Genomic DNA, 21,793 nt, shown 5'->3' on the forward strand with positions numbered 1-21,793 from the left:
GCTCAGTCGTTAGGCGTCTGCCTTTGGCTCAGGTTGTGATCCCAGGGTCGTGGGATCGAGCCCCACATCAGGCTCCCTGCTTCGCAGGAGGCCTGCTTCTCCCTCTCCCACTCCCCCTGCTTCTGTTCCTTCTCTCGCTGTGTCTCTCTGTCAAATAAATAAATTAAAAAAAAATTATATCCTTCCCTTTTGCACTCAGGGAAAGAGAAAAATGATCACAATACCTAGTTAGCTTCCAGACACAAAATAAGGGTCCAAAAAAAAAAAAAAAAGAGCTCCTTCCAGGACCAACTCTGAGAGGCAGTGTTAAATCAGCCCAAGTTACAGAAACACCTTGCCTCACAGAGCCCCGGGCCCCAAGGACAGAGGGCCGAGCTGTGCAGCTGTAGCAGGGAGGACCCACCTGGGCCGGCGAGTGGGAACAGCGGTGTGGCAGGCCAACGTGGGGAAGAGCTGCCCCTAGGGCGCTCTGGTCTCATTCAAGTCCTCTGCTGCCAGAGAAAGGTGGTGGCACGGAGGTCACCCCAAAGCTGCCAGCTCAGAGCCCAGCTGTGCAGAGAGTTGGCCAGCAGACCTGGAGTGAACCCCAGGCCGGAATGCTGACTAGCTGCGCCAGGGAGCCGAGGGGGTGTGGAGCAGAGTGACCTCGATTCTCCACCATTAGGGTCCCCAAATGGTTGCAGGGTGTGGGGACCTGAGGATCCTGGCCCCGGGCAGGCTGGAAGGCCAGGCTCAAGTCCCAGCCAGGACGCCCAGGTCCAGAAGGCCTGGAAGAGGAGGTAGCCCTCCAGCTGAGTGAGCCAATATCACCAGGCTGTGGGATCAAAGGCAGGGCCAGATTCCCCAGGGCCTGCCTCCCTAAAGGCACTGTGGGGAGTTGGCCCACCTTTCTCCCTTCCACCCTTCCTCCATCTGCCAGGAAGCTGCTGGGCTGGACATCTGGGACAGGCAGGGCTGCACGCCATCTCTAAGCCTCCCCGTGCAGGGCAGTGCACTTCCTCTGCCCACCCCCCATTTTCTCCACTGGTGGTCAATAGTTCCTGGAAGTGACCATTATCCCCCTGACCGTTCCTTCCGAAGGGGCTCCTGCTACCTGCCCAGGGGACTCTGTTTTTCCCCCAGAATCCTCCTCACTTCTTCAACCTGCCCTGGATTACACAGAAAAAGGAAGAAGCAAGAACAACAGAAATGTTGAACAAGCCAGATACAAAGCTGGCGTTCAGGAGGCCGAGGCTGAGTAGATGCCAATCTCATGGTCCCACCTCAGGCCAAGGGTGTGGCTCCGAGGGTCTGGGCCACCAGGGCGCCCCCGGGCCCCGGCCTGGCATCACAGGGCCCTGCTCGCAGACTTGGGAGCTCGCGCTGCATATGGTGGAAGTTTCCACATGTGATCTGTTACCTCCGGGGTGCCAAGCCGGGCACCCAGCTGTGTTGTGAAGGCTGTTTCATTCTTCCCACCAGCTGGGCTTGGGCTTCATCATGCCCTCTCTGCCACCTGGCTAGCCCTGGGCTCCCCAGACCTGGATTCGAGTAAAGACATGTCTGTGAGGCTGAACACCTCTGTGGCCACCGGGGTCCATGCCTTGAGGGGACAAAGCCGTGGAACCACCACGGAAGGCTGAAGGGCCGCAGGCCCCACTAAGGGCTACTGGTCACTGTGCCCAACTCGGATGCACCCTGAAAGGTCTCGGATACTGCCCATGCCCCAGCACGGGGAGGGATGCAGGGAGAAAGAATGCACAAGGGACGCGGAGCCTCTGACGGGCCATGAGGAGCTGGCCGGCGGGGACCGCACCCGCTGCAGACGGAGGCCAGCTCGCTGGATGCCCTCCAGCACTGGCTGTGCCTCCCATGGCACTGAGCAGAGATTCCCCCCCCCCCCCACCGGCTGCGGGAGGCACTACAGGGCCGGGGGGCAGCCCTCAGGTCCATATTAATTTCAGCTCCATTTTAAAGGCGAGTTAAAATAAACACAGGGAATATTTATAAGGCAAATAAATCTGGCAGAAACAGCCCCTCCAAGTGTGAGCGGAGGCCTCCCTCTCAGCCCCAGCCCAAGCTGATAAAATACAGAAATGCTACTGTAGACCCTCCGGGCTTATTTTGACTACAGCAGAGGAATGCAGCATGTAAACACTGCCTCCCATATCACACTGTTACAACTTGCATTAACAGCACCGGACAAAAGCCACATTTTCACAGAAGCATCGTACAGGGATATATCTCCAGCTTAATTTTTAAAAAAAACCATTTCCTCACATAAATCATGCTCAGAACGAGAAACGGGTGACTGATACATTGCAAACACTTTTTTTCTTAAACAATAACATACCTAGATTCCTTCTAAACGAAAGAGCTTTTTTTAAAAAAAAAAATCTTCTAAATGTTTTTTTCCTGAAAAAAATAAACACAGCACTTTCTTTCCTGACCGAAAGATCTGGGGTGGTGTCTTTCCGGCCGAGCAGGCCGCTGCCCCAACACACGGTCGCGGAGGAGGAGGGGCCCAGCCCTGGGCCACCGCACAGAGCACCGGCGGCACCCAGCACGCCTGGGCCTCCCGCCCTTCTCAGCCTCCACACACACACCCAGCCTCCCGTGAGCAGTGGTCCGAGAGACAATCGCTAGAAACCGACCCCTTTCTGGACACTGAGACGCTGCTTTTAACGTGTAATGGGAAAACAGCAAACAAAGGAAACTGACAGAATACATAGGAACAAATTTGACAAAAGACCAGGATTCAGAAAACACTGGCCTTCGGTTAGAGGCCGAGATGACCGAAGCTCACAGGGCCTCACACAGGACACAAGCTCCGGCGGTGAGCTGGCCTCCGAGGCAGCTGCACATTCGAGGCTGTCTGAACCACGGGTCCAGAGGACCACTACAGAGAGGCCGGCAAAATGGGTCTACATCCCACCCAGAGGGGTCAGTGCAAAAGAAAACTAAGATCTGAAGCCAGTGCCAGGCACTTGGACCAGTGATACAGGAAAGTCGGAGTCAGAAGCCAGAGCAGGACTGGACTCCACTCGGGGACTGAGCTTTCAGACTGGCTCGCAGGGCTGCTGGTCAGCAACACAGGGGCCCTGGCAGCCTAGCCCCCTTCACGCCATGCCACACCACATGCCACATCACGCCACGCCACGACATGCCATGCCATACCACAGCATGCCCCGCTACACCACACCATACCCCGCCACACCATACCACACCATGCCACACCCCGCCACACCGTACCACACCATGCCACACCATGCCACACCACACCAAAGATGAACAGCAAACACCCCGAGGACGCAAAGGAAAATCTGACTTGTGGAAACCCTAAAGGAAAATACAGAGGCTCTTTTTCAAAAACAATCTTGGGGGTGGAGCAGGCCTTCCTGAACATGCAATAAATCTAAAAGCCATTAAGTGTAAAAAGAGATCTAAGGTAGGTTAAAAAAAATAAGAAAAAAAACCATTTGTACATCACGCAAGTGAAATGACATGACAAGCCAAGAAAATGTGCAATAGAAATGGCCTGGGATCACAGCCCTAGAACGCGAACCAGCTGGAAGATAAGGAACAGATAAGAAAAAAGAAAAACCAGATAGAAAGTGGGCCACGGACCAAGCTGACAACACACACTCACACGTTCACAGACACACTCAGTTCTAAATGGCTAGTAAATACACGAAATGATGACTAGTAATAGCAAGTGCAAATAGAATCAGGTCACGTTTAACCCATTAGCTAGCTAAAGATAGAAGAATAGATAACCCAGATATTTCAGCATAAAGGAAAAAAGTGATCAATGTCACAGTGTGAAAATTACAAACTTCTGTATGAAATAATATCACCGAGTAAAAGGAGAAACCACAGCCTGGAGAGCCAGAGGAACGCGACAGAGGGATCCAAGCCTGGGTGAGCTTGACCACAGTCACTGGAGGGACCACACACACCTTGGGCAGAAACAACTGGCGTTCACCCCCGCAGAAGCAGGAGGAGAGGCTCCTTCCTGTTTTATGGCTCATGAAAAAGCCGATGGCCTGGCCCAGTTAGGGGGAGGGGGGGCAGGCAGGGGTGCACCGGGAACACGGGGCAGCCCACCAGGAGGGAGCACCTGCTAGCAACATGTGTAAAGCCCTGTACCTGCGTTCTTGGCTTGTAGGAAACCCCCCTGACAGGTATGTAGAACACACGAGAAGCATTCTGACAGTAGGTAAGATGCACACCAAAGGTTTTCGCTGCAGCATTTCATAATGCCGACAAAAAGAGCCTACTGAGATGCTTGGGAGTCGTGGAAAGATCAACTATACCACATCCATTCAAGGGAATCAAGCCCCGACCCCGACCAGAGATGCCTCAGGAAGTGGGAAACAGTGATAAGGAGAGCACAGGGGTGCCCGTTCACGCACACGCCCACCCACCCTGGCACACTTCTCCACCTCTATTTTCTCAAACCCAAGTCCCAAGGCAGCTAAGAGCCCACTGACGACCAAGCCTCTGTTGCCCTCTGGTGGCCTTTCCAGTCCCTGCGTCCCCCAGACGCCACTTGCAGGGCCTGTCTAGACCTGGAATCCCCCAACAGCCTGCTCTGTGGGTACAAGAAATACATTTGGTGCCTGAACACCCGCTCAGGGAGTGTAAAACTGCTCACACACTGCACGTCTCATTTCCTGGGTTACAGTTTCTGAAAACTTCAGAGGCTTTGCTGCATTTCAGAGAAGCCCAAGGTTCAAACCAGAGGAAAGGGGATGTTTAATCAAGGCCTGCGGAGAGGCCAACGGCTTTCCCTGAGGACTTGGCCTTACTTTCTCCCCCTTGAATGTCCTCCCTCTGTGATGTCCCTGACAGAACCCACTGGAACCATGGGGCTCTGGGAACCCTGTTTGAAAACCACCGCCCCTAGATGGCGGCTGATGAATTTTGTAATACATGGGTCATCACTTCCAAGACAGTCAAGAGCCCCACCAAGGGGCCCAAGCACCGGGCTCTCTGTCCTTCTTTCATGTAGACAGGAAAGAATGCTCTAGGGAGAGAGGACCAACATGTGGTTCTGAATGGTTCTGATGTTTGCAATGGTGAACAAGAGGCTCTCCATTAAGGCACACGTCGGGTCTTACGTTTTTCCAGGGGATTCCTTCAGCCAGAAGATGTCGTCACTTGTAATTCCATATTCCAAGGCACCTTCAATCTATTCAGAAAAAAAAAGGATCAATGTGAAAAGAGCATCACTTGGCCTGTCTCCAGAGACTTCCCCCAAAGAGGATGACCATTCTGTAGACACAACTCAAGCAGAACCACCCCCAGCCCACCCATGGGTGCGCTTCCTTGCTCCACACACTGTTCTTCAGGTTGTGGCCTCTAGGGACAGGTGACCTGGCTATATCTGACTTGGTGCACCATCTACCTTTCTGGGCAAAACACCCAGCACTCCCTGGCTGTGCAAGGTGGTTGGGGAGCCGGCGCGTGGCCCGCAGCTTTTTTCTCCCTGCTCTCCAGGGCCTTCCCCTTGATCCAGATGCTGGGCTGAGGGAGGACAGGCGGGGAGCAGAGTGACGCAGGGTGTGGAGGGGCAGGCTGGACCCAAGGGCACGGGGCTGAAGGCTGGACGCTCCTGGTCATCCCCAGCGGAGCCTGAGGAGGGGCCGCTAAGCAGGCGGGGGAGACAAGGACCCGTGTCCCCTCAGTGGCCCACGAGAGTAAGAAGAGCAAGATGTGCGGGTGGAGAGGAAGCGGATTGCAAACAGTTTATGATTCTAATCGGCAATAAAAATAAAGCCAGGAATTTCTCGGGTTTGTGTAAAGAAAACCAAAAGGTCTAGAAATCAAAGGAACTAAAACACAAGTGAGTCTTGGCAGGCCCCCAGGGAGGGGGTGGCGGGGGTGGGCGGTGGGACGGCTGCCTCCCCACGGGCCAGACAACTCCTGCTCTATGCCCCTCTGGCTGGCGGACACATGGCAGCCGCCTAGCCGAGGTCCAGCAGGCTGGGGCCAGGCCTGTCGCTTCTGCAGGGCACCCTGGCGTGGGCACATAAGTCGGTCTGTCCCAGATGACCGCCCAGCTCCTGGGAGCTGACTGTGGCCTTCAGGGGCTTTATGCAGAACCAACGTAGGCCTGGCTGAAGGGTGAGGGGTCACTAATGGTCGCCCTCCTTTCCTCCCTTGAACAACAGCACCCCACCACCCTACAGAGCCATGTAACCCACCCAAGGGCCCCCTTTGTGCACAAGCCACCTGTCCCCTCCGGAGGCTGCTCTTGAGGGCCTGACAGGCGGAGGGAGGCATGGTGCTCCTCTGAGGACTGGAGGTATGCATTTTCCCCATGCCCCCTCTGTTCCCCATTTCCAGAGAAAGCACAGAACCGAAGATGGAGGCTTGGGATTTGGGCATCTGGGGAGAAAGAGAACTGCTCCCTTGTTCTTCCTCCATCTGCTCCGTCTGTGCTCTGTCGGTCTAACTAGGAGGCAGAAGTGGCCTCCAGGCCCAGGGAGTCTGTGGGCCTCATGCACTTCGCTGCAGCCCATGTGGAGGCTCAGGGCTTGTGCCATCTGCTTCCCAGGGCCCCTGGGAGACCCACGAGGATGTGGCCTTGGCCAAGCCCCTTCCTGCCTCCCATCCCCCTCTCCACTACCTTGACCGTACGGCCCCCTTCCTTAGCTCCACCTGCCTCATGGGAATGAGGGCAGAGAAGCACCCTCACAGCAGATGGGGGAGGGGACACTGGCAAAAAACGGAGGCGCGAGGACCTCCCAGTGTTCACCCTTCCATAAAAACAGCCAGACAACTAGCAAAAACAGTCAGATTCAACTTTTTGAGAACTCTGGAAATTAATCAAAAGCTTGCAGCAACACAGGGAACGTTTAGTCAAGAAAAATGGCTGAAACTTGGTACGGACAGTGAGTTTTGTGAAGTTGTAACAGACTCTAGCCCTATCCCTCAGCACAGTGGCAACCTTAAGCGACGATGAGCGACTTAAGAAACACAGCAGGGAGAGCAGAGCCGAGCCGAGTCGGAGCCCTTGCAAAGCTCCCTCCCAAGAAACAGTTGTCGATTGACCTGGCTGGGGTTTCCCCAGAAGACCCCACTCAAAAGGCTTGTCTTCAACCTCACTTGACCTGGCCCAGGGCCAGAAGCCTCTCTCAGAGGAGGATCTGCCCAGTGACTGATGCCACGGCTGCCCGAACCAATGGATAACAGCTGAAGCAAACAACACACCACCAAAAACTTAAAAGGAAAAGCCAGGGATGGCTGGGTGGCTCAGTTGGTTAAGCGTCTGCCTTTGGCTTGGGTCATGATCTTGGGGTCCTGGGATCAAGTCCTGCATGGGGCTCCTTGCTCAGTAGGAAGCCTGCTTCTCCCTCTCCCACTCCCTCTGCCTGCCACCTCCCCTGCTTGTGCTCTCTCTCTCTCTGACACATAAATAAATAAAATCTTTAAAAAAATAAATAAATAAAAGGAAAGCCAAGGAGTGAGCTGTCCACAGGGGCTTTGAAAAGCTCCTGCATATTCCCGGGGACCTAGAAGGCCAGGTATAGGCCCTGGGCGGCACACACACACACCCAGGGAAAGGCCCCAGACAGCCTGAGCTCTCCCCTCTGGCTGACCTCGAGGCCCGGCACAGGTAGGAAGTGAGGGCTAAGGCAAAGTTTCCGGCGCCTGGCTGACTGCCCAAAGCATGCCCCCAAATGCCTACAGAATCCGTCAGCAAAGACTGGGCCGTTTCTCCAGGTGTTTCAGGAAATCTCTGTCTAGTTACTAGCTGACCACTAAGCAAACTGAGCAGAGACCTCAGTGGCCTCCCCTGAGAAAGAATACAGACTTTACAAAATTGCTTCAGAAAACTACACGACATACAATAGCAATGAACAAAATCCTACGGTGGAGACAGATTCTGATTTCCAGAGTTAACGTATTACTTTATTTGAAATGTTCATTTCTCAACAACCAAAAAAAATTATGAAATGTGAAGAACCAGGGAAGTATGACCTTGACACGTCATTGGAGGGGGTGAGGTACACAAAATGGTGCAGCCGCTTTGGAAAACAGGCTGCTGGCTCTTCAAAAGGTTAAAAACTGAGTTACCCTATGACCCGTCAACTCCATTCCTAGGTATAGAGCCAAGAGAAGTGAAAACTTAAGTCCATGGAAAAACTTGTGCACAAGTTTTTGATGTTCACAGCAGCATTATTCACAACAGCTCAAAGTGCAAACAACTCAGATGTCCATCAACGGACAAGTGGGCAAACAAAATATGGTCCAGCCACACAATGGTTCATTATTCAGGCATAAAAAGGAATGAAGCTCTGACACAGGCTACCATGTGGATGAACCTTGACAACCTTCTGCTGAGTGCAGGAAGCCGGGCACAAAGGCCACATGTCTGATTTCATTTATGTGAAGTGCCCAGAATGGGCAAATCCACAGAGACGGAAAACAGGCTAGTGGTCATCAGGAGCTGGGGAGCCAGGAACGGAGTGACCACTCACGGGACAGGATTTCATTTGGGGCATGAAAATGTTCTGGAGTTAGGTAGTGGAGACTGACGGTTGCACAACTCTGAATAAACTAAACCTCCCCCGAATCATACCCTTTAAAGGGGTGCATTTTATGGTATGAGAATCTTATGTCATGATTTGGGGTGGGGGCAGGAAGAAGAGACTTAAGTCCTGGATGTTCCAATACCTTGAGGCTGAGGAAAAAAGGAAGAATCAGCAAAGAGAGATAAAGGAGACCAGGGGCAGGGGTGTCCTAGAGCCACGTGAAGAGTGAGGAGATGTGGGGGTCCCTGTCGGCCTGCTTCCATAGAACGCAGTTGAGAGAGCATTAGAAAGTGATCAGAGTCAATATAGAAAAAACTTCTTTTTTTTTAAGAAAAGAAAAAGTGGGGGTGCCACTGGTGTGGGAAGTGTAAGCTGGGAGACCATGAACGTACCTGGGGTGCGAGGGAAGGCTGTGTGGTGGGGATACTCACGTGAGTGGGGTACCTCGGCCGCCCTCCAGTAGCTATGACGATGTGCTCAGCTGAAAGCAGAGTCTGAGAATAAACCAAGGAAGCTGTGGTCAGGCAGGTCAGCACAGGTTCCCAGGAGAGACCCACGCTTTCTAATCACAGCTCCTGCCCTGCAGTGTGGACCCTCCAGCCAGGAGCTCAGAGGCCCCCTGGAGCTGGGAGCCTGTCACGGCTCCTCGAGCCAGGAGGGGGCCCAGCAGAAGAGGGCAGGGAGACATTCTAACTCCAAGCATCCCACGGTTTACAGAGTGCCCTGCAGGTGTCCCATCTCCCTCAATCCCGCAAAACTCTGAGGGGGTAGGATCACCTGCCCTGTTGCCGGGCGCAGCGGACAGCCTGGCGCCACGTGCATCTCAGTGATGGCGTTTCATCACTCGCAGAGAATCACAACCAGCCTCAGAGGGATCGCCGGTCAACTCCAGCAGCGCTTATTACTGAGAAGAGCACTGAGGTCGAACAAGTCTGGAGTCATTGGAAGGGTCAGGACCATGCGAGAGGAGCCACTTGGGAGAGCTGGGCACTCACCTCTTTCCCATCTTTAGCGACACCGCAAACCGTGTGCTCATTGACAAAGCAGGCCTTGATGTTAAAGTACTTGACTTTTCTGCAAAATAACAATTAAGATTGTCAAATATTTCCACTGCAAATTAGGCATCACCTATGGGATTAAAGAGGGAGCGGATGGCTAAAAGGAAAGCTTGGGCCCACAGCCCCCTGCCCCCAACCCAGGCGGAGCAAGGGGCGAGTGGAGAGGGGCACTGGGAGGTGTGCAGGGGGAGGAGGGCCAGGGCTCCCTGGAGCTGCCAGGACAGAAGCCAGCTCGGGATGGCCCCGAGAGCCCAAGTACAGCCCCGGTGTGTGATGACAGAAGTGGCTGGGCCTCCCCAGGGTCCCTCCTTGTCACCTGGGCACATTCCAGCAGGAAGCAGAGATGCCCCCCCCCACCCCGCCTGCACCCAGTTACCCCCGCCACCCAAATGACCAACTTCCTGCTGACAAGGGAGGGTGCCCACCAGATAGGCATCACCCCCTGCCTTTAGGGGACCGTAAGGCTGGAAAACAGGTATGATGAAGACAAAAGGGTGGTCAGGTGCAGGGTGTGCACAAACGATCCACACCTTCTGATAATGAAGGCCACTCTGTAGTGGTGGGTTCTTGGCGCTTTTGGTAAGGCTTCACCACCTCCTTGATTTGACATCCACCCCACAAGTGAGGCCTGCACCTCCATGTGCCGCCTGAGCTGTAAGAACCGAGTCCTCACTCAACCCCACAGCCCAGTTAACAGCCAGATGACACAGACACAAGTTCTGCACTGGCTTCCTTCTGGGGGCACCTCCAGAAGGTGGGATCATTCGGGCCTGTTTGGCACTTGCCTGGGAGCTGCCTGGGGCTAGCAGGAAGGAGGGCAGAGCCCTATGCTTCCAGCAAACTGCCCCGGGGAAGACTGAGCCCCACAGAGAGGAAAAGTGACAGGATGCAGCTTACTTCCCTGAGGGGGGCACCCCTGGGGACACCCGGGATGGGCATGTGGGCCAGCTTCCCTGGCTCAGCTATCCTGGGTTTCATGGGCACAAAACACTTGTGTACTGTACAGCCCCAGGAAGACTCCTTGGAGCCAAGCAAATAGGGCTCTCAGATGAGAGCCACCAGACCTCTGAGGGCACACTGTGCCCTCCATTACCTCCATGGGCAAAGGGTGGAGCTATAGGGCCAGGAAGCGAAGCCTCGCCAGAGTCGAGTGCAGTTTTGAGCACCTCTCCTTCTGGTAGCAGCTCCTCAGGGAGGATGCTTTGAGTTGGTATCCAGGTTGGGGAACCCCAAAGGGCTGATGGGACCTGGCAGCTTCAGGCTGGAATGATTATGTTGCACATTTGCTTCAGCAGACAACACCAGGTGCCTTCATACATGCCCAGGGAGCCTGGAGGTGGGTGGTGAGGTGTGGGGTTCAGGGTGTGGGAGCCTGGAGATAAGAGGTGAGGTGTTGGCTTCACAGGGTGGTGCCCGGGCATCCTCTTTACAACAGCAACATGGAGCTCACTCGGCTCTGACCACATCACGGTGGTTGACCCTGACAGGAGAAAGGTCACCTGCCTCGAGGAAGGCACTGGGCACTGGGATGGCCCTCTCTGTGCCTCCATGCTCTGGCCCTTGGACTCCCCAGCGCCAGCCCCGAGCATGCCTCCTCCCTGGTGCAGACCCAGGCCCTGGCTGTCCTGCCAACATGCCCCTCAGCCCCTGCTACTCCAGGCTCTGCAGGTGCGAGCTTGCAGGGCGGCCTTCCTTCCGCATGTGTGCACCCCACCCCACGGGCAGGGACTTCTGGTCTTATCACTGCCGAGCCTCTAGTGAGAAAGTGCCTGCCAAGGGAGGAAATGTCCCCAGAGAAGGGGGGAGGGCCGCACGAGGCCTCAGTACCTATCCTGCAGCTGGACCCGGTGCCCCCAGTTCAGGGACTTCACGTGGTTCTGCACGGCCTCTGCCATCGTCCTCCTATTAACACACACCAAGACATGTCAGAAACCACCACAGAAGCATGAACTGCAGAGTCCCACAACCGACGAGTAGACGCAAATAGCGAGTTGGCAGAAATCCCAAGAAACAAGGTGATTCTAAAGGTGGAAAAATGTGACACCTATGCCCCCGGCCACTGTCTCTGCGGGCCACAGCCATCAGGACACAGCAGTGGCCCTGAGTCTAGGTCATCTGAGAACCACGGAGGGGCCTGTGTGCGGCTCAGAGCAGACCAGGGGCCACCTGTGGAAGCCAAATCGGTTTCTCACCTCCCACTAGTGGCCTCTGGGGCCAGACTGTCCTTTCTGCAGGTGCAGCAGCCCCCCACCCCAACCAGTGGTGATAACCAAAAATGTCTCCAGACTTTGCCGAATGTTGGGGAGGGGGTGGCCCCCGGGTGAGCGCCCCTGTCTGGTAGCTCGCTCCTGTGAGGGTTAATGGGGCAGTAAGCCTCCCCCCACCCGTGAGGAGCACAGACGCACCGGGAGTGGGTGGGCTCCTCACCAGTCATGCAGGACCGGCTGGATGGCCCAGCCGTAGTGGGGGGCATCTTGGATCATGCCCCCCAGCAGCGCTGCCTGATGCATCAGCTTCTTAGGGATGCAGCCAACATTCACACACGTCCCGCCGAGGCCCCACCTGGTACCTGACATGTTGGGAAGAGCATGTTTAGATTTATATTCAGGGGACTGGAAGGCCCTCCTGGTCCTCTACAGTTGTCTAAGAGTCCTTTAAGTTGGGGCGCCTGGGTGGCTCAGTAGGTTAGGGTCTGCCTTTGGCTCAGGTCATGATCCCAGGGTCTTGGGATCAAGCCCTGCATCAGGCTCCCTGCTCAGCAAGGGAGCCAGCTTCTCTCTTGCTCACTAACTCTCTCTCTCAAATAAATAAATAAAATCTTAAAAAAAAAAAAAGAGTCCTTTAAGTTGTTGTTTGTATGCTCCAGGTGAACCCTGCCCTGGGAATTTACTCTCTATAGTTGTAGTCTGTGTTGTCTTTAAATAAGAATGAAGAACTTTAAACTAATGGCAGCTGACTTGCCAAGGAGGACACTCGCCAGAGAGCCTGGCCAACAGTGGTGAATGGTTCTAAGTTCAGCCGCTGCCCCTATATGTGAGCCAGGCCCCCATCCTCCTGCTCCCCCAAGACAGATGGCTCCCATCCGGGGCTACCTACCTTGGGGGGAAGGCTCCACGTAGTCTACCACGGCCACCTTCTTTCCCAGCTGAGCAGCTGGAACGACAAGAGGAGTGGGCAGGTGGGGAGCTGCTTAGGGGCTGGGGCTGAGGACCAGACGAAGGCAAGGGAGGAGGTGCCCACCAGCTCTGCCCCCAGTCTCCCCACCTGTCTGCCACCACACAGTTGTGCTGCCCACAGGTGGGCACCCTCGGGCCTCTTCTTGACTGCAGCCTTCATCCCACCCACCACAGTGCCAGGACCTAGTGGGATGCCCACCCTCCTTCACAAGCCCACTACAGCCGCCCTGGGCCCAGCACCCCTCACCCCTGCCTCCTGCCGCACCCGGTTCCAGCCCAGACATTCAGCATGAGCCTAGTGCCCACCTGGCACATACTAGCAGGTGTCACAGGAGCACCCACTCCCCAAAAGAGGCCCCAGCCTTGGAGCTTCCCCTGGCTTTCTCCCCAAGGCCTCCCAGTGGACTCGCTCACCTCCTCTGTTCCCCACTGGACATGGTGGGGAGCTTCCACCCAAGGTCTACTCTTGTGGGCATTTGCAGCCTCATTCTCAGGGTAAGGAACTGGAAGCTCCGAAGTCAAATGGCAGGTCCAGGGTCAGCCAGCCCCCACAGGGGGAGGGAGACCTGGGCTCCAAACTGCCACCTCCTGCCTGGAGTCTCCTGGCCTCCCCCACTGGCTGTCAGTGGGTTCCTCCCAGGGCCACGAGTCCCAGGTGCTGACCCTGTCACCAATTAGCCAGGGCTAATCGCGCGGCTTCCCCTTGGCTTGCCTGGGGAGCTGCATTGCCAACCTGGGCTCTAGACTTGACTGCCCGAGGGCATGCCCGACTTAAACATCGTGACCCGTGAGTGTCTGACATACTACAGAACACACTTGATTCATGGCTACTGACCAAGATCAGAACAAAGTTTTAGAAGCCTTCACGTAAAAATCCATTTTGCTCAACTGACCAATAATGGGATTGCAGTGCTTGTTTTAAAAACTCCAGCCAAAGGGACTCTTCAAACATGCCAGCGTCGGTCTCCCACAGCTGACCACGATGGGGCGACAGGTACTGGATTTATCCTTGCATCCGAGACAACCAAAAATCCAGGGGAAAGACATAAAATGGTGCTTTCAAGAAACTGAACATCAGAAGACCAAGGAGAGTGATTCTTGGAAGATAGGAAACAAATAAGGTGATGCAGCATGGGGAGGGGGCCCAGGCTGAGTTCACTGGACTCCCTGGCTGAGGAGACGGCTGGGATTCTGGGGAGAGACTGAGGCAGCCAGAGCTCCCGGGACAGAGGACCAGAGAGGAGATAGCTGCACAGAACCCCAGACAGCTGATCGGTGCGTGTGTGTGAGGAAACCACCTGAGGCCAGGAAAGAACCATCCAGAAAGACTAATAGAGGAGACAGTGCTCACGCAGGGCTGGGAATAGTACCTGTTCCCAGAAGTCAGACTGGAGAAAACACCTAATTCCTGGGGAGCTGGGTAAGTATTAAGGTCAGACCCCAGTCACTGAGAGTGATTGGGCACAGCTCCAGACCCACTGAACAAATCTTAAAATGGAAGATGCAAAAGACTCAAACTCTCTTCTCTGCATCCCAGAACATACTCAAAAATGTATCCAGGTATCTAAAAATATCCAGGAGTCAGCAAGGGAAAGTTCAAAGTGTCTGGAATTCAATCAAAAATGACCAGGCATGCAAAGGAGTGGGAAAAGATAAGCCACGAGAGAGAAATAATCAGTCAATGGAAACTGACCAAGAACTGACACAGAATTAGCAGAAAAGAAGTAAAACGAGTATTGTAACTGTATTCCACATGTTCAAAAAGTTAAGGAGCAACATGGAAGATACAAGAAAGGACCCAAGTCCAATTTGTAGAGATGAAATTACAATACAAGAGATGAAAAATATATTGTGTGGGATTGATGGTAGATTAGACTTTGCAGAATCTTCTATTAGTGAATTTGGAAACATAGGAATAGAAACTCTCCAAAATGAAGACAACGCCCATGAGCTGAAGGGAGACTTTGAGAAGCCTAATACGTGTGTGATTTAAGTCTCCAAAAGTGAAGGAGAAGAGGAAGGACAGGAAAATTCCCTGAAGAAATAACGGTTGAAAATTCTCACAGCTTGATGAGAACGATAAATCCACAGACCCAGGAAACTCAGTGAACTCTAGCAGAAAAATAATTAAGAACTACACCAAGGTGCACCCTCTTTAAATTGCTCAAAACCAATGAAAAGAGAAAATCCTGAAAACCACCAGAGAAAAAAGACATACAACAAAGGAACAGAGATAAAAGAGCAGTACATGACATCGGAAACAATGCAGCGAGAAGCCAGAACATCAACATCTCTAAAGTACTGAAAGAAAAAAAGAAAAACTACCTTGAATTCTCCACCTAGAGAAAATTATATATTTTTAAGATTTTATTTACTTATTTGAGAAAGAGATAGAGAGAGAGTGTGTGCTTGAGCAGGGGGAGGGGGAGAGGGAGAGAGAGAGAATCCCAAGCAGACTCCCTGCTGAGTGCAGAGTGGGAGAGGGAGAAGCAGGCTTCCCACTGAGCAGGGAGCCCGATGTGGGGTGCGATCCCATGACCCTGAGATCATGACCTGAGCTGAAATCAAGAGTTGGATGCTTAACCGACTGAGCCATCCAGGTGCCCCCCAGAGAAAATAACTTTAAAAAAATAAAGGCAAGATAAAGATGTCTTCAGACATACAAAAGCTGAAAGAATTCATTACTCTTAGAGCCGTACTACAAGAAATGTTCACGGATATCCTTCAGGCAGAAGAAAAATGATACCAGATGCAAACTCAGATCTATACAAAGGAAAGAACACCAGAAATGGTGATTACACAGGCAGATCTGTAAGATTTTTTTCTCATTAGTTTAATCTTTTTGGAAGGTAACTGTTTAGACAAAATATAACAATGTGTTATGGGCCTTATAACACGTCAAAGTAAAACGTGTGGCCACATGGTTTTGGTACTATGTGTGAATTGGACCTTATCACTTGCAGGCAGACTATGACAAGTTCAAGATGTCTTCTGCAAACCCCAAGGCAACTACCTAGCACCATATTTGTTAAGTGAACTTGAAATGGACCGGAGGCTTGAGTGTCAGGGCTGAAACTGGAAAAGTCTTCGGAGAAGACACAGGCATACATCTTTGTGAGCTTGCATTAGACACTGTTTCTCGGACACCAAAAGAATAGCAACAAAAGACACACCAGGTAAACTGGACTTCCATCAAAATCAAAATCGTTTGTGCTGCAAAGAACACAATCAAGAAAGTAAAAAGATAATCCACGGAATGGAAGAAAGTATTTGCAAATCACATATCTGATAAGGGTCTAGTATCCAGACTATATTTACGTAAGAGTATGGAACATATGTACGTGAACTCATGTAACTCAGTAATAAAAACACAACCCAATTTCAAAATGGGTAAAGCTGGGGCACCTGGCTGGCTCCAATGAGGGAGCGTGAGAGTCTTGATCTCGGGGTTGTGGGTTCAAGTACCACACTGGGGGCAGAGATCACTTAAAAGAATAAAATCTTAAAAACAAAAAAAACAGGGGCGCCTGGGTGGCTCAGTCAGTAAGCATCTGCCTTCAGCTCAGGTCATGATCGGCTTAGGTCATGATCCCAGAGTCCTGGGATCGAGTCCCGCATCAGGCTCCCTGCTCAGCGGGAAGTCTGCTTCTCCCTCTCTCACTCCCCCTGCTTGTGTTCCCTCTCTCACTGCCTCTCTCTCTGTCAAATAAATAAATAAAATCTTAAAAAAAAAGCTATTAAAAAAACATATGAAACACTTAGAGACAAATCTGACAAAAGCTGTATGTTGAAAACTACAAAAGATTGTGGAAATAAATGAAAAAAATACTGAAAGAAGAGAGATACTACATGACCTAGCTGTTCTACTTTTAGGCATTTATCCAAGAGAATTGAAAACATACATCCACACAAAGACATAACCACAAATGTTCACAGCAGCACCGTTCACAGTAGCCCCAAACTGCAAACAACCCAAACGTCCACCTGCAGGTGAACAGACAAAGTGTGGTGTATGCGTACAACAGAATACTGAAGTGATAGAAGGGAATGAACTCTGGACACACACAGCATCACAGATGAATCTCAAAACAATTAGGCTGCGTGAAAAAAACCAGAGAAGTAAGAATACATATTACATGGTTCCATCTGTACAAAATTTTAAAAATGCAAACTAATCTGCAGTGAGAGAAAACAGATCGTTGGCTGTCTGGGGATGCGGCAGGCAGGGGCTCCCAAGGTTTGAGGAAACTCTGGGGTTTGTTATGAGCTAAGTCACATCCCCTCCAAATTCTTGTTGAAGCCCAAAGCCCCAGAACCTCAGAATGTGACCTTATTTGAAGACAGGGTCTTTATGGAGGTGATTAAATTAGAATGCAGCCATACAGATGGGCCCTACTCCAATCTGACTGGTTTGCATATAAAAAGATGAGATCGGGACACAGACACAGAGGAAAGACCCTGTGAGGACACTAGAAATCATGGCCATCTACAAGCCAAGGACAGAGGACTCAGAAGAAACAACCCTGCTGGCACCTTCACCTCAGACTTCCAACCTCCAGAGCTGCCCCAGCAAGCGAATACGGGGGTGATGGATATGTTCGCCAGCTTGACTGGGGTACTTGGTTTCGCAAGTGTGTGCATATGTCAAACCGTAGCAAGTCGTCCACTTTAAACATGTCTGGTTTGTTTTACATCAATTATAGCTCAAGAATGCTGTAGAAGAGCGCCATCATCCACAGGGAGAATGTCGCTGTTACAAAAGCAAAGACAGACTTGAGAACTATTGCGGGTTAGCGGAGATGTGTCTCTGGACACCGGAGTAGACACAACATCTAGGGCTTTCTTCTGCTCCAAGGGACATCGCTGGGACAACTGGCCGTCTGTCCCCTGTTTCTCGCGGCGGCTCTGTAGCCCAGTGGAATGAGGACTCATGTCCCTCTGTGGGCCCCTATATCCGCTGGGAGACTTCCCAGGTTCCTGCCCCCCACCACAGGCCGGCACCGTCCTCTGCCCCTAGGGGGAAGAGCAGTGGACAGCAAATTTCCTTTATGCCGACTGACTGTGATTCCAAAAACCCAGGATCTGATGGCAGAGAGCTAGAATTTCATGGCCAGGGTGCCTGCTCAACTCCCTTTTGTTGGGGCCCCATTTCTCCCCTGGCTTCCCCCCCTCCATCCACATCTGCCTCCTTATCATTGAGAGAGGCAAGCAGGCCGCCAGGCGTTCCTCCAACACAGTGTAGAGCCCCCAGGGAAATGCTGCGTCTGTTCCCACCCAGATTAGTGGCAACCTGCAACATTAGGTCTCTGGATGCCTCTGGGGCCAGCCCTTTCATTCCACACATCTTTACTGAGCACCCTAGGGTGCCCCCGGCTGTTCTGGGTGTCAGGCTGAGGAGAGAAAGACACAGACAGCAGAACAAACCGTGATCTCTGTGGGACATGCCAGGGCTAAGAATGAGGACAGTGGAGCTGGGGACAGGGACCAGATGGTGAGGCTGTCATTCTAAGTAGGGCCATCTCAGCAGCAAAGACTGAAGGAAGGTGAGTGAACCCTCCAGCTAATCAGGCAGGCAAACAGAAGACCAGGCCGGGCAGAAAGCCAGGGCAAGAAGCAAGGCCAGAAAGACCTTCAGGAAGCATCTGCAAAACACCAAGGCGGCGAGGGGCTGGAGCGGCACAAGAGGGCAAGGTGTGGGTGGTGGGAGACATGTCAGATGGGTGGGGGCAGATCCCATGTGGCCCAGTGCTGGAGCCCAGGAGAACAGGCTAAGACCCGGGATACCATCCTGGCTACTGGGTGCTGCACAGACAACTGGGGAGTGGCAGGGAGTAGGGCACACTGACAAGGGTCCTGGGGTGACTCTGGATGTAGGACCCCAAAGGCCGGCAGGCCAGCTACAGAGATAATGCCCTCTGCATAGCCACACAGGGAGCCTTCTCCACCCAGCTTCAAGAACAATGCAGCCCTCTCGGGGGGGTGGGGGGGGGCTGAAAACTTGGAGGCCCAACCACACTGGCAGGACGCAGGGCACAGGGCACATACCTTCCTTGGCACAGGCCAGGCCGCCAGATCCCCCGCCAATCACCAGGAGATCATAGTCCTGCCGCCCTGCTGGGGAAAGGGGTGAGAAGTGAGAGGAAGGGCCAGGACAAGTCTGGGGCCCAGATCCAGCAAGGTGCCACATGATTTCTAAAGGGCCAGCAGTTCTGCCCAGTCAAATGTGGTATGGGATCTATGTTACTGGAGCACAGCCCCCAGCCCGTGATGGTCCGGGGTGACAGCACATCACACATCAGGGTAGAAGGCAACCACAGTATCCATCATCACGCAAACCCTGAAAGTAAGCAATGGCAGGTGAGGGTGGCCCAGGGTGCATAATCACCTTGGCAGCAACAATCAGGTCAAAAAGAAGGTAATTTAACTGGCAGGACTGCTCTGAACTTAAACTTCACTGAACATTCCAAGCCAAGACATGGGCTTAAAACACTTCTCTTGAGTCTGTCTTTCGGTTACAACAGTCACCTTTTGTTCTAAGTGAGGAAAAATAAAAAGTCCCTGCGTCAGGCAGCACACCCTGGCCTCTCGGAATGCCTGGTGCACTGCGGGCCCTGGGACAGAAGGGACTCTGAAATGCCTTTCAGGCTCACCATGGTGTCACCTCGGAAGCAACGCACTCCCACACCCAGCACAGAGGGTCGCTCACATCCCTCCCGCCCTGCAGAAGACGTTATCTGTCTCTCTTCTGCAAACTGCCGGCAGGGAAGGCAGGCAAGAGACAGCCTGAAAGGGGGAGGGGGTGGGGAGTGGGGGGGGTAGGTGAGGAGCAGGTGTGTCCTTAGGTGTGACCAGGCGGTCAGAGCTCTGAGCCAGGGGCCAAGCCTGAGATACCCAGCACCACGCACCGGCCCACTCCCTGTAGCAAAAGGAAGAAATATAGAAAATCATCAGTATGTGGGGAGGGAGAGGAGGGTGCAGACTGCTGCGTTGTGTCTAGAGCTGACCACAGCTCCTGGGCAAAGCACCCGGTCCTGTGATCCAATCCGGCTCTGCCACCCAAGGCCAGGGCGGCTGCCCCCACACCACCCTGGAGCCTGAGATGTGAAAAGACTGTATCTGCCTTTGTGGCCACCTTGACCTTCCTGGTGGGCAAGGCTGTAGAGAATACTCCTGAGGTCCTGTGCCCCTCAGGGACCTCGGCTTTGTAGGTCCCTGTGCTCACAGACTGGGGCCCAGAAACTGAGCTCCTGCAAGGACACAGGAGCTCCAGCCTAGAGGCGGCCCTGGCCTGCGGCTGACGAAGCTGGGGGAGCCGCCCCCGGGAGCTGTGTCCAGATGCCCAGCTGGTGGCCTGCTGCTAGCCTGCCCTGTGGAGAGGCTTCACCATATCCACCCCAAAGCCAGGCCCACCCCCAGCTTTGTACCCACCCCAGCCAAGGCCACCTGAGATGTGTGCCCAGGCAAACATGGGACCGAACGGAGCCAAGGCTCGGTTCAAACAGCCAGTCCAAAGGGGGCTCAATTCCAAATTCAACCCAGGGGCTCTGAAGAGGCCTAAACTTTGTCAGTTATTCTGGTGGCTTTGATATGACCCCAAAGAACCGGAGACAGACTGCCGGTGGGAGAGAAGCAGCTGCTGGACCCTGAGGAGCGCGCACATCTCTCCCTTCCGCTGCTCCGTGGTGGGGGAAGGGGACGTGAAACTTTTGCCCAGGACAATGCCTCTACCTTCCATTGCAGATGCTGATGCTGGTCCTTCCTGCCGACAGAGCAGGGTCCCGGCTAGCTCCGACTGTCCCCAGCTCCACACTGTGTTCCCTCTGCCTGCTATCAGGCAGAGGGCAGGGCGAGCAACTGGCCACATGGAGTGCGAGCTTATCTCTGTGGGTTTGCCCTCCCCGCCTGCCGTGCATACCCAGGAGCCCTCTCAGTCAGATAAACACTTGGAAGAGTAACCTATCTCAAGGACCGGTAAGGCGGATGAGGTGGGTGCTGCTCTACACGGGCTACCTGGGGACACACCACTCCGGTGCCCTGGGCAGTCTTCCAGCCTCCCCTTCCCCACCACACGTTCAAAGCTCAGTCCTGGAAAGGTCTGTCTTCTCTTTGCTCTGAACCCATTGTCCTTTAATTGTCTGCTCCCCTCTGAACCGGGGGCCTGGCACCCAGCAAGTGCGGCAAGGCTGACTGAATGGTGCCCTACTCCGGGAGCACAAGCGGAGGCTTTGCTGTGTGCTCACAGGCACACTGGCCACCTCAGGGAGCCACCCTGGGAGTCCTCTTGTACTGTCCTCCCCACCGTGCATTCTTTCCTGGTTAGCAGGTGTTAGGGGACAGGTGACACCACAGGTAGTGTCATTCCGGTTCCTGTTCAGGAGTGGCATGTGCCACCCCCAAACCTGGGATGGCACAGGTGCCTTCCTGCTCTCAGATGGAAAGCGGGGCTCAGATGGAAGAGGAGGCTCAGAATCATCCCTGCACATCTTTGTTGGGTGTTGGCGCTGTGCTCTGGCCCTGTCAGGCCCTCACCGCTGCAGCTAAGAAAGCTCTAGCTAAGGAAGCTTGGGGCTTCCTTCCCCTTGCTGCCCAAGGACCATGGGGGCAGAATCTTTGGTGCTGCCCCGCTGGATACAAAAAGCTCCACCCCAAAGCCATCCTGCTCTGCTGCAAGGCCAAGGTTACAGTGGCCTGAAGGGCCCTGGACTTGTAATGGCAGCAGCAGCATCTTTTACTTGCATCAGAAGGGGTGAGGGCCCCACCGCACCGCTGCATTTACCCTCACGAACGTCCCACCTGACTCACGCAGCAAGGATGCTTTCAAAGACTGGGTGCCTTGGCCAAGGTCCCAGGAGTCAGCAAAGCTGCCCTAAGGGCAACCCTATCTCCCCATTTCCCAGGACTCTGCAGGCCCGAGGCTCCCCAAGGCCACAGCAGCACACAGCTTTGCCCTTCCACATCCGCTGTCAGCTTCATTCCACTGCTGGCCAAGCGCCCTGCCACTCCCCACAGCCACCATCTCCATGAAGGAGGCCTCGTT

General features: G+C 53.6%; 1 protein-coding gene across 5 annotated transcripts in view; it reads right to left on the reverse strand.

The window, feature by feature from the left end:
- Positions 1 to 21,793, reverse strand: part of TXNRD2 (thioredoxin reductase 2) — a 48,416-nt gene that overhangs the window by 25,642 nt on the left and 981 nt on the right. For 3 of the 5 annotated variants that reach the window (XM_027575294.2, XM_027575297.2, XM_027575298.2), the window contains exons 2-8: positions 18,802 to 18,870; positions 12,677 to 12,733; positions 12,008 to 12,149; positions 11,408 to 11,482; positions 9,518 to 9,596; positions 8,954 to 9,016; positions 5,103 to 5,173 (exon numbers count right to left, since the gene is read on the reverse strand). In XM_027575294.2, the coding sequence (XP_027431095.1) occupies positions 5,103 to 5,173; positions 8,954 to 9,016; positions 9,518 to 9,596; positions 11,408 to 11,482; positions 12,008 to 12,090 (371 nt within the window). In that variant the 5' untranslated portion in view covers positions 12,091 to 12,149; positions 12,677 to 12,733; positions 18,802 to 18,870. Of the gene's footprint in view, positions 1 to 5,102; positions 5,174 to 8,953; positions 9,017 to 9,517; positions 9,597 to 11,407; positions 11,483 to 12,007; positions 12,150 to 12,676; positions 12,734 to 18,801; positions 18,871 to 20,484; positions 20,504 to 21,793 lie in introns of those variants that run through there. The other 2 variants (XM_027575296.2, XM_027575295.2) reach the window with 2 other exon arrangements.

Source organism: Zalophus californianus, chromosome 14 (genome assembly GCF_009762305.2).
Source record: "Zalophus californianus isolate mZalCal1 chromosome 14, mZalCal1.pri.v2, whole genome shotgun sequence".
NCBI lineage: Eukaryota > Metazoa > Chordata > Mammalia > Carnivora > Otariidae > Zalophus > Zalophus californianus.